Raw genomic sequence first — 13444 nt, 5'->3', positions numbered from 1 at the left:
GACGAAAGACGACTTGACGACGCAACGTTCCAGCTTCAGTTCAACACGACGCAGCCGTCATCCGACGCCAAGACCCAACTGCAACGCCAGACAAAGAACCACCGACCTCGACGTGCTTCTCGACGGCCACGCAGTCACTGCCTTAGTCGACACCTGGCCCGATTACTCTGTAATGAGTGGACACATCGCCGCCCAGTCAAAGAAGGTTAAGACTGCATGGGAGGGTCCCCAAATTCGGACCGCTGGAGGACACCTCATTACGCCAACTGGAATCTGCATGGCAAGAATTACCGTTCATGACCGGACTTACCCTGCCACCTTCGTTATCCTGCAACAGTGTTCGCGAGACGTCATTCTCGACATGGACTTCCTGAACCAACACGGCGCAATCATTGACCTGAAGTCAATGATTGCGAATGACTTTCGAGCATTGTCATTTCCGTAGGCACCAAAACGCCTGCCGACGTAGAAGGCGTCATCGAGGGTGACCAACGTCTACTGCTAGACCGTGAAATTTGCGTCGCAAGAGGGATCGCTCGACTGCATGGAGGGAAAACTGAAGTGTTTCTGACAAACTTCAGCCAGGAGTTCAAGCACATTAACAAGGGCACGACAATCGCGTACATCGAAGAAATTCTGGAAACCAGTAATGCGTTTGTGCTCTCGGATTCCGCCGCATGTACCCCGACAACCATGGTTCCCGAACCAGACTACGACATTAACCCAAGTCTCTCCGTGATTAAGCAACAGCAGCTCAAAAGTCTGCTCCAAAGATACAAAGGCTGCTTTTCGATGTCTTCGAGGATTTGACAAACACCAGTCGCCAAGCATCGCATAATAACCGAGGAAAGCGCTCGACCACTCCGCCAGAGCCCTTACCGAGTTTCGCCGCGAGAACTTGAAGCTATAAGACAACAAGTCGACGAAATGCTGCGCGACGACATCATCCAGCCGTCGAAAAGCCCGTGGGCATACCCTGTTGTCTTGGTGAAGAAAAAGGATGGCACCTTACGTTTCTGCGTCGATTATCGTCGATTGAACAAAATCACGAAGAAAGACGTATACCCCCTCCCACGGATAGACGATGCATTGGATCGGCTCTGCAATGCTAAATACTTCTCATCGATGGACCTCAAGTCTGGCTACTACTGGCAAATAGAAGTCGACGAAAGGGATCGCGAAAAGACTGCCTTCATCACGCCAGGCGGCCTCTACGAGTTCAAGGTTATGCCATTCGGACTGTGCTCGGCGCCTGCGACGTTCCAGCGCGTCATGGACACGGTATTAGCAGGATTGAAGTGGCAGACCTGTCTCGTTTACTTGGATGACGTCGTCTTCGCCGGAAATTTCGACGATCACCTCAAGCGGCTTGCGACAGTACTAGAAGCCATCAAGTCGTCAGGGCTGACTTTGAAGCCTGAAAAATGCCGCTTCGCTTACGATGAGCTTCTGTTCCTAGGCCACGTACTCAGCAAATCTGGTGTCCGTCCAGACCCGCAAAAGACAGCTGCAATCGCACAGTTCCCTCAACCCGTCAACAAGAAGGCAGTGCGTAGATTCCTTGGCATGTGTGGTAACAATAAAAATTCAAACAGCGCATAAATGACGGGACCAGAATGAGGAGGAGAGAAACACGACGCTGAACTTACAACTGATTTATTTGAAGTAGGAAGTCAAACATTTATGCGTAGAAAACTGGGCACGCATGCGCCCGGTCATACATCAATGATCAGATACAAACTCCGGACAGCAAACATTCGCACGCGTTGTACCTGCCTTGCAATCTACCCTTTATGCAGCAATGCCATTTCTTTCAATGACAAGATTAAAGATGTTTTGCTAACGCAACTATTAGATTTTCTGATGATATGAAATGCTTCAGCGACTTCTCTGGTAGTCTTGTCACTATGAAAAAATACCAATTTTGTATCGTCAAAGAAAGGTACGCATTTACAAATACTGCAATGCTTTGCCAGGTTAGTGTCTTTTTTGTCTAATGAATTGGCATGCTCCATTAGTCTAATATTGATGCAACGGCCTGTCTGGCCTATGTAAGTTTGGCCACAAGATAAAGGAATTTGGAAGACAGCACCCTTCTTACAACTGATGTACTTGTTGACATAATTTACGTTGCCAGCAGTATTCCGTTTACCGCCTTTCTGCTTCCTCTGAACTGCTGCCCCTAACTTTCCCAGCTTCATCGGAGCAGAAAAAACGACCCTCGCACCATATTTGGCACCTACTCTCTTAAAACGATGTGACAAAGCGTGCTCATAAGGCATGACAACAACCTTTTTCCCCGCAACATTTTCTTTGGGCTGTTCCGAATATTTCAGCGTTTTTGTAATCTTATTAGCACCAGCCACAATTACACAATCTGGAAAACCGGCCTCTCTGCATCTCTGGGCTTGGACCATCAGGCTACTGGACATTTGATGAGTACACGATTTCTTAACAGCCATACCAATACATCCTGTTACAATTCCGAATTTAACAAGCTTAGAGTGACAAGACGCGTAGTTTACAAGAGGTTTTTCACTCCTGGGAGCGTATCTCCAGCATACATGGTTAGACAGAAAAGTCAAACTAAGATCCAAGAACTGCACGACGTTGCTCTGTGGGATCTCATGTGTGAAGCTCAGTCCAGACCCATGCTTAGAATAAACATCAAGTAAGCCAGGCACACATTCAGCACCCTTAGACTTAAAGGGACCCTGAAACGATTTTGGCGATTTTCTACAAACGTACTGAGTCGTTAGAGTAGGTCCTTCTGATCATTAATTGACACATCTAAGTGCTCTGCGTAAAGCGTGTCATTTATTATAAGGTTTTAAAAATGCACATCGCTGTCGATCGCAGCGCACTGCTCGGCGGAATTTTAAGCCGCCCCTACCCATATGATGCAAATAACCCATATGACGTCACATGGGCGAGCTATCTGATTGGCTGACCAGGGCGCGTGGTCGATAATTTTTCCAACTTTATGGTGAACAAATGATGCTCGTAATAGTTGGAATGTTAGTTACTTTGTTTTTGTAAAAAGAAAATAACTTAAAGAGAATACACAAGAATAGTTTTTTAGTACACTTGAGCACTTCCGGCACACAGCAAGTGTCGTCTGCTTGTGTTACAACGTGCGCAGCCTTCGACGAGAGCTCCGCCGTGAGTGTCGATCAGTCTTTTCGTGAGCACGATGAATCACCCTTGTTGCGTTGTGGGCTGCAGACGTAGCGACTGGAAAGATGTGAAGTTGCGAAATCGTGTCCCTCTGCAAGGCAGCATACGAGCGAACTGACTGCTGCGCATCGGACTGCGGCTATCCGATAGGCGCCAGGATTTGCGCGTTTGTGGCTGTCACTTTACAGCGGAAGATTACTAACGCAATAGCGTTTCGCAAGTCCGGTATTAGGGCAAACACAAGCGCAAGGGGACAGGGTCTGGCCGCTTGACTGTGCCGGGATGAGCCATGAGATGAGCAGAAAGGTAAATATGAATGGTCTGCACGGTGCAGCCACCTGGTGGCACAGAGCTCAACCATACACAGTAGCAGCAACGAAGTGCATTCTTCTTTGCTGCTGGTGTGTATTTTTCGCAGGAGTGTAATCATCAACACGTTGTTCTTATAAATGTTTAAAATGTTTTACACTTGGTTAGAGCAATATTAGCGCTTCGTTTGACTGGTTAAGCGCTGCGCCAACAAGTGTCTGGACCGTGCAGACCAATCAGGCTGCTCACGTACGTCTACTCTGAAGTTCCTTCATCAGCTTGAGTTTATGCCTCCAGTCATTTGCCGAAATGACCAGCTTGCCTGTGGTTACCGGAATACCGTCCACCTTCGGCGCTACGACAGAATGCTCGCAACGCACGCTGCTTTGATGGCTCTCGGTCGACGGCCAAGCGGCCAGCGGACAGGTCTCGCGAGGGAGGAGGCGTGCTCCAACAACCGGAAGTGGACAATGTGACGTCGCATCGTGACGCAGGACCAGTGAAGGCGGAGCTTAGCGCCGCTCGCTCGGCGAGCGAGTTCAGGAGGAAAGGCATGGCTAGGGAGGAGGGCAACTTCTAATCGCTTGTAACTCCATTAATACGTAACGCTTCACTTAAATTGTGGTGCGAATGTTCTACTTAAGCTGTACCCTATGCACCTACAAAATTTGTCCGAACCATTTCAGGGGCCCTTTAACTAAAATTAGGAAGTCGTCCACGTATCGAAAAATTCGAATAAACCTTCCATTTAAGTCATTCTCTACTTTCATGTCAACATAACTTAGAAAAATGTTACTAAGTATTGGGGCAATTTTGGCACCAATACACACCCCCGACTTTTGCTTGAATACTTTATCTTCTCACATTACATAGGTATTCTCTAAATAAAAGGATAAAAGTTCCATAAAAGACCCACTCGAAATGCCACAATTATTTTGGAAAGCGCACTCATCATTTTGGTTTGAGATGCAATTCTGCACACATTGCAGAAGTTGATTATGGGGAAGTGAATAGAATAAATCAACCACGTCTATGCTAAAACCAAAGCTCGAAGCCGGGTTGTCCTTCAAGAGAAACTTTACAACTGCCTCCGAGTTAGGCACAACAAACGGGTCAGTCACGGAAAGTGCTGACAAATGCTTATTGAGGTAAGATGATACCACCAATTGCCAAGTTTGGCGTTCAGAGATTATCGCTCGAAAAGGAATGCTGGGCTTATGCGTTTTTGCCGAAAAGAAAATTTCAAGCAAAGAGCGCTCTGATTCTTTAACTTTATTTGCCAAACTTAGAAGCCCCATGCCTTTCAATAACGAAACGGCTTCCTTCTTATTCTTTACCAGTTCCTTATTAGCCACTTTAAAATGTTTGCCTATTGCCTCAAGCGCCTTGTTTGAAAACTGATCCTCAGAAAGTACAACAAAGTAACCTTCTTTGTCAGATTGTACGACGCGCAAACGGTTATCAACCAAGTAATCCACCAGCAATCGAAATCTATTGCTGTGCACTTTAGCGCTGCTACTAATAGCCACAGCGTCAGCACACTCCGATACACACCTAGTTCTGTCCTCGGGCTGAGCCTTAGATGACACATTATGGGCGAAGGCCAACTTTTCAACGGTTCTCAGACCCGGGTCGAGGCAGAACTTAGGTCCAAGGCGCAGGGTCTTTTCATACTTTGCCTACTACAGGCACTGTACCTACTGTGCCTACTACTGTGCCTACTACTATACTGTGCCTACTACAGGCACACATGCCTGTTTAGGCATGTGTGCCTACTACAGGTGCTTTGTCAAGGACTTTTCACGCATCGCCGAGCCATTGACACGTCTAACTAAATGTGATGTTGAGTTCAAGTGGGAAACGCCGCAGGCCGACGCATTTGAAGAACTCAAACGACGCATGCAGTCGCCGCCGGTACTTGCGCACTTCGACGAGTACGCCGATACAGAAATCCATACTGACGCCAGAAGCCTAGGCCTCGGTGCCGTTCTAGTCCAGAGGAGAAACGGAGTCGAACATGCGATAGCTTATGCTAGCCGGTCGCTGTCAAAAGCGGAAGGCAACCATTCTACGACCGAAAAGGAATGCCTCGCCATCGTTTGGGCTACAGCTAAATTTCGCCCTTATCTTTATGGCAGGCCATTCAAAGTCGTCAGTGACCATCACGCGTTGTGTTGGCTAGCGAATATAAAGGATCCTTCAGGACGACTAGCTCGGTGGAGCCTCAGACTACAATACATCACTGTCACCTACAAGTCCGGACGAAAACACTCCGATGCCGATTGCCTATCACGCGCCCCCATTGACCCGCCACCGCAAGACGACGAGAATGACGACGCCTTCCTTGGAATGATAAGCGCGGAAGACTTCGCTGCACAGCAACGGGCAGACGCGGAGCTAAAATGCCTCGTCGAATATTTGGAAGGGCACACCGACGTTGTCCCCAGGGCATTTAAGCGCGGATTATCTTCCATCGCGCTTCAAAACAATCTACTCGTGAAGAACTTTTCACCAGTCCGCGCCAACTATCCTCTTGTTGTCCCGTCAGGACTTCGTCCAGAAGTATTGCACGCCCTACATGACGATCCGACCGCTGGACACCTAGGATTTTCCCGGACACTATCGAGGATACAAGAAAAGTATTATTGGCCGCACCTGACCGCCGACATCGCCCGTTATGTCAGAACATGCCGAGACTGTCAGCGACGCAAGACACCGCCGACAAGGCCAGCCGGATTACTACAGCCAATCGAGCCTCCTTGCCGACCATTTCAGCAGATCGGGATGGACTTGCTGGGACCCTTTCCGACGTCAACAACCGGAAATAAGTGGATTGTCGTGGCGACGGACTACCTCACCCGCTTCGCTGAAACTAAAGCACTGCCGAAAGGTAGCGCAGCCGAAGTGGCGAAATTCTTTGTCGAAAACATCCTGCTGCGACATGGCGCCCCAGAAGTCCTCATCACCGACAGAGGAACGGCCTTTACAGCGGAGCTCACTCAAGCCATTCTGAACTAGTCAGACAAGGCACAGGAGGACAACGGCCTACCACCCGCAGACGAATGGTCTTACGGAGCGGCTGAATAAGACCCTCGCCGACATGCTAGCGATGTACGTCGACGTCGAACACAAGACGTGGGATGCCGTCCTGCCGTACGTAACATTCACTTACAACACGGCGGTGCAAGAAACAACACAGATCACGCCGTTCAAGTTGGTTCACGGCAGGAACCCGATGATGACGCTTGACGCCGTGTTGCAGCACGTCACTGACGAAGAGAATCTTGACGTCGCTACCTATCTCAAGCGCGCTGAAGATGCCCGACAACTCGCCCGCCTACGGATCAAGAACCAACAGAGGACCGACAGCCGATACTACAACCTCCGACGACGCTTTGTCGAGTACCAGCCCGGTGACAGTGTTTGGGTTTGGACCTCTATACGCCGACGAGAATATGTAAAAATACTGAAAGATATCTATAGCGCCTCCACAGCCACCGTAGTCCTCCATAAAGCAAGCAACAAAATCCCAATTAAGAAAGGCGTCAGGCAGGGAGATACGATCTCTCCAATGCTATTCACAGCATGTTTACAGGAGGTATTCAGAGACCTGGATTGGGAAGAATTGGGGATAAAAGTTAATGGAGAGTACCTTAGTAACTTGCGATTCGTTGATGATATTGCCTTGCTTAGTAACTCAGGGGACCAATTGCAATGCATGCTCACTGACCTGGAGAGGCAAAGCAAAAGAGTGGGTCTAAAAATTAATCTGCAGAAAACTAAAGTAATGTTTAACAGTCTCGGAAGAGAACAGCAATTTACAATAGGCAGCGAGGCACTGGAAGTCGTAAGGGAATACACCTACTTGGGGCAGGTAGTGACAGCGGATCCGGATCATGAGACGGAAATAATTAGGAGAATAAGAATGGGCTGGGGTGCGTTTGGCAGGCATTCTCAGATCATGAACAGCAGGTTGCCCTTATCCCTCAAAAGAAAAGTATATAATAGCTGCGTCTTACCTGTACTCACCTACGGGGCAGAAACCTGGAGGCTTACGAAAAGAGTTCTACTCAAATTGAGGACGACGCAACGAGCTATGGAAAGAAGAATGATAGGTGTAACGTTAAGGGATAAGAAAAGCGCAGATTGGGTCAGGGAACAAACGCGAGTTAATGACATGTTAGTTGAAATCAAGAAAAAGAAATGGGCATGGGCAGGGCATGTAATGAGGAGGGAAGATAACCGATGGTCATTAAGGGTTACGGACTGGATCCCAAAGGAAGGGAAGCGTAGCAGGGGCGGCAGAAAGTTAGGTGGGCGGATGAGATTAAGAAGTTTGCAGGGACGGCGTGGCCACTATTAGTACATGACCGGGGTTGTTGGAGAAATATGGGAGAGGCTTTTGCCCTGCAGTGGGCGTAACCAGGCTGATGATGATGATGATGATGATGATGACGCCGACGAGGACTGAGCGAGAAGCTTTTGCGTCGCTATTTCGGACCGTACAGGATCATCCGACGTATTGGCGCACTGGACTATGAGGTCGTGCCAGACGGCATTTCGCTGTCACAGCGGCGCCGCTCACGACCTGAAATAGTCCACGTTGTGCGACTCAAGCCGTACTACCAGCGTTAAAGAACTTTGGGGCTTCACGTAACATACCTTTGGACTTTGTTTCTTTTCGTTGTTTTGTTACTTATGTCCTTTTGTGTTTCGCTCTCTTTGTAGCATCGGGACGATGCTTTTTAAGAGGGGGGTATTGACACGTGTACTTATATTTATCGGGCGACCACGTTTCGCCGCCTAACAAATCTTATCGCACAGCACGGGACGCGCTTGCATGTATCCGAAGTTTCTGGAAAGTTATCGATGCTTCTATTCGCAGTCTGTTGTCGCCGAACCTTGTGTTATTCGCCTGACACGCATGGTGTAGAACTTTGTGGAAGGCATGCGGGTCCCGACGATTAGTCTGGAAAATTCGATGACTACTGTATAAAAGCCGACGCGCTTGACCCGCTGATCAGATTTTCGACGATTGCCGACTGTGTTCGCCGCTATCGTTGTGCTTTAAGTGTAGCCTGTTTTGTGGGCACAGGTTCGCCCAATAAAAGCTAGTTTTGTCTTTCACAGTACTGCTACTGTGTTCCTTAACGTCACTACTACGTGACAATATTGTGCATGTGTCATTACCAGTAGCAAGACAGCACTCTGTCCAGGCTCTAGCCATTTTTGTTTTGGTCTGAATTTTTGTGCTTATAGCAACTGTTTGTGCATGTAACTATACACTTGCCTGCCTTCATAAAGAGAACAGCTGATTCAACTGCCTTTAAAAGGGCCCTATCAAACTTATGTACCGTACATTACTTTCTCGTGTGAAGATTAATCGATGGCATCATGTAATTATTCTGTATAATGCTTCGTATATGCTGTATAATGCTTTGTATAAATGTTCCGTATGGTGCTTGGCTTCTTGTTATTATTTTTCGTGTTCACTTTACTATGTATGCCTCTCCACTCTGTAAGGTATCTTAACCTGACAGTATTCGAAATAAATAAATAAATGTGTTACAAAGATTTTCAACAGCTCTGTAATTGCTTCTTGTAGCAGTAAACCTACCTGTGTGGTTGCCCGACCATGGAACAGCCCCCAACCCAACACGAGCAACCGAGTCACAGCACCTCGGGCATTAACACAGTATTCAACGTTGGCTGTGCACATTTTGTGCTGATGGCCTTCTCTCCTGTCGTTGCCAACAGCCAGATCAATCTCTATGCCACACCAGCCTGCAGGCACAGCCACATGTCCGTCCAGCAAGGCTGCATAGCACTTGCGCGCTGTCCTCAGTGGAGGTCCAAATGCTGCCTGCACAGAGAAAGCCTCATTTATAGGAATAAAGTAAAAACAGGTTGATTCGGGTTTCACGGCACCGAAAAATAATCTCCCGATTTACTTTAATCTCAAATTATCTAGGGTACTACAAAAACAATTAAAAAAATGCATAATACGTCAACACGCATTTATTTACTGAATGAATCGGCAAATCCCGTTTCTATTTTGCACAAAAGCAGTGTCGATGCTACAGTTCTCATCACATGACTGATTAGTGCTCACAGCAGCAAAGGCCTCGCGACTTCTTTCACAAAGCGATGTGGCGCGCATCTTCATCTCAGACGCCTTACACTACCGAGTGCACATTCTGATTATATTTCGGCAGGGCTGCCAGGTCACCGTCCATCGCGATGCAGACGGTGCTTTTCAACCTCAACAGCTTCGCACTGAGAAAAAACAGTACTGTTTGCCGCAACTGTTGCGAACGAAATTGCAGTCGCTGTTGACACGATCATGCACGGTGACTATGCAGTGCTGAAGGCGCGCGGTCGACGTACGCACCGAGTCAAAACTAAACTACAGTTTGCCGTAACCGCTGCGGACGAAACTGCGGTTGCTATCTACGTGACCATGGGTGGCAGCTATGCAGTGCTGAAGGCACGCGGCCGACGTACACAGCGAGTCAAAACGAAACTACAGTTTGCCGCAACCGCTTCGGACAAAACCGCGGTTGCTATTGCCGTGATCATGGATGGCGATTATGCAGTACTCAAGGCATGCGGCCGACGTGCACACCGCGTCAAAACGAAACTAACTGTTTCCCGCAACCACTGCGGATGAAATCGTGGTTGCTATCGACGAGATCATGGGTGGCGACTATGCAATGTTGAAGGTGTGCCACCAACATGCGCATTGAGTCAAAGCGAAACTATTGTTTGCCGCAACCGCTGCGGACGAAACCGCAGTTGGTATCAACGTGATCATGGGTGGCAACTATGGAGTGCTGAAGACATGCAGCCGACATGCGCGCCAAGTGACAGCGTGGATTCATTATTAAAAGTGCTTAAAGAAATTATATAAATGTGCGAGGTACATCAACCCCCTCCCCCCCCCCATTATTTTTCTTATTTCAAGCTGTCCTTACGAGTGCTCACAAGCATGTTTTCTATGATGCTTCTGCCTCTGCTAAGCATTTATACACACCCAATTTCACTTTGCTGGTCTGACAGAATGATACGTTGTAAAACAATGTGCCACGCATTGTATGCATATATTCTTCTGCTATTCTCTTAATGTTTGCCAACCCAGCGCCAAGAGCAGCTTTCTAACTTTTTTGTGATGCTTTCACACTGTTAGCACTAAATGTTGCGCTTTCGCAAATGACGTGCTTTTCATTTTTTATTATTTTATATAGAACATACTGCAGGCCTACAGTAGGCCCAAGCAGGAGGGGCGAATACATAATATATGCAAAAAGAACAGGATTAGCAAAATTGAAAAATGTTAAATACAAGTTGTAACACAAAATACAGCAATAAATACAAGGCTCAGATGCAAAATACAAAAAGTAAATGTAGAAATAAATGGCTCTCAAATTAAATGCTGTGAAGAAAACATTGAGTCAAAAGAATCAGCTCTGGTTAAAAGATCTGGCGGACACCTGTTCCACTCCTCAATGGTGCGTGGAAAAAATGAGTATTTAAAGGTGTTAATCCTAGCACTGTAAGGGGTTAATGATTGTGCATGATGATTTCGTGTTTGGCGCGTAGTGTTAGGTTTAAGGAAGGGGTCTGCATTCATAGACAGTTTATGGTTTTTTAGTAAGAAAAGTAGTTTCAGTCTTTGAATTTTCGGGCGCAGCTGTAATGTTCCAATACCGTGAGTTCGCATGAGGGTCGTTGGTGAGTCAGTTACACGATACTTTGAAAAAATAAAACGGACGGCTTTGCGTTGAATCATTTCAAGGGCGTCGATGTTACGTTTAGTGTAGGGATCCCAGACGGTGCACGCATATTCTAGTGATGGCCTTATTATTGAAAAATAGGTTAATTTTTTAAGTTCAGGTGGGGCAAGTTTTAGTTTATGTCTAAGAAAGCAAAGTTTACGAAAGGCTGAGGAGCATACGTTTGATATATGTTTATTCCAGCTAAGGTTTTTCGTTATTGTAACTCCTAGATATTTGTACTCGCTGACTTCGGTCAGAAGGTGAGATGAAATTTTGTAAGGAAATGAGAAGGAAGCCTTTTTGTTAGTTATCGTCATGTATACTGTTTTCTCTAAATTTAGTTTCATGTCCCATTTATAACACCATGTATGTATGTTCTGAAGATTGGAGTTTAGTAAAACTTGATCATCTTGGCAAGTAATTTGGTGAAATAAAATGCAGTCATCTGCAAATAATCTAATTTGAACAGGGGTAGTTATAACGTTAGTAATGTCATTGATATATATCAAAAAGAGGAGAGGTCCGAGGACGCTTCCCTGTGGGACGCCTGAAGTGACCGGCAGGTGGTTTGACTAGCAATCATCAATACAAACAAATTGTGTGCGGTGAGAAAGGTATGAGGAAATCCAACGAATTATTAAATTAGGAAGACCAATAACTTCAAGCCTGTAAATTAGTTTGGCATGAGAAATAACATCAAAGGCTTTGCTGAAGTCTAAAAAAATAACATCCATTTGACCAGTGCTATTTAGTACACTTGCAAAAGTATGAATGACAGAAGTTAGCTGAGTGACAGTGGAAAAGCCTTTTCGAAACCCGTGCTGATGGGGGGTAAGTCCCTTGTTATCGTTTAGAAATGTAGTTATGTAGTTAGCTATGATATGCTCAGCAAGTTTGCAACATGTGAAAGTTATTGATATTGGACGATAATTAGCAATCAAGGAAGGATCACCCTTTTTCAGCACGGGCACAATTCGCGCTTTCCTCCAGTCGGAAGGAATGTTTCCTGTTTCAAATGATTTGCGGAAAATAACAACCAGGAACTCTGTGATGGCTTCTGCATAACGGCACAAAAAAATATTTGGTATCCCGTCAGGTCCAGCGGACGCTTTAGTTTTGAGGTTGAGTAGCATGGAGAATACGCCAGATGAAGAAACAATGTCGGGGGTCGAGTTGGGAGACATGGTACTGGGTTGAACAAATAAACCATGATGGGAAAACACACTCTGAAAATACTTATTGAATGCCTCCGAGATTTGCGATTTATCAGCAAGCTGACACCTTGACATGAAATGTGCGTAATTGTTTTTTTCTTTTTCGATAAAAATTTCCAGAACTTATCTGGTGAGTCACGAAGAAAATTTGGCAGGTTATACTGCTAGTAATGCTTAACAGTCTCGGGAGAGAACAGCAATTTACAATAGGCAGCGAGGCACTGGAAGTCGTAAGAGAATACATCTACTTAGGGCAGGTAGTGACGGCGGATCCGGATCATGAGACGGAAATAATCAGAAGAATAAGAATGGGCTGGAGTGCGTTTGGCAGGCATTCCCAAATCATGAACAGCAGGTTGCCATTATCCCTCAAGAGAAAAGTATATAATAGCTGTGTCTTACCAGTACTCACCTACGGGGCAGAAACCTGGAGGCTTACGAAAAGGGTTCTACTCAAATTGAGGACGACACAACGAGCTATGGAAAGAAGAATGATAGGTGTAACGTTAAGGGATAAGAAAAGAGCAGATTGGGTGAGGGAACAAACGCGAGTTAATGACATCTTAGTTGAAATCAAGAAAAAGAAATGGGCATGGGCAGGACATGTAATGAGGAGGGAAGATAACCGATGGTCATTAAGGGTTACGGACTGGATCCCAAGGGAAGGGAAGCGTAGCAGGGGGCGGCAGAAAGTTAGGTGGGCGGATGAGATTAAGAAGTTTGCAGGCACGGCATGGCCACAATTAGTACATGACCGGGGTTGTTGGAGATGCATGGGAGAGGCCTTTGCCCTGCAGTGGGCGCAACTAGGCTGCTGATGATGATGATGATGATGATGATGACTGAAAGTAATTTTGTTTAGCCTGGCGCAATGCGCTTGTGAAGTTAGCCTGATGTATTTTAACTATATTTCGACAGGCACCCCCACGCTTCAGTCACTTGATTTTTCTTTTCAAATGTATTATTTCT

At 46.4% G+C, this 13444-nt stretch overlaps 1 protein-coding gene across 1 annotated transcript in view; it reads right to left on the bottom strand.

The window, feature by feature from the left end:
• LOC139047310 (RNA pseudouridylate synthase domain-containing protein 1-like) overlaps positions 1 to 13444 on the bottom strand; it is a 180226-nt gene that overhangs the window by 62152 nt on the left and 104630 nt on the right. The window contains exon 2 of the mRNA XM_070521139.1: positions 9104 to 9349. Within this exon, the coding sequence (XP_070377240.1) occupies positions 9104 to 9349 (246 nt within the window). The remainder of the gene's footprint in view (positions 1 to 9103; positions 9350 to 13444) is intronic.

This window comes from Dermacentor albipictus, chromosome 7 (genome assembly GCF_038994185.2).
Source record: "Dermacentor albipictus isolate Rhodes 1998 colony chromosome 7, USDA_Dalb.pri_finalv2, whole genome shotgun sequence".
Taxonomy (NCBI): Eukaryota; Metazoa; Arthropoda; class Arachnida; order Ixodida; family Ixodidae; genus Dermacentor; species Dermacentor albipictus.
The sequence above is the reverse complement of the archived record's forward strand: the minus strand, read 5'-3'. Positions and strand labels throughout refer to the sequence as shown.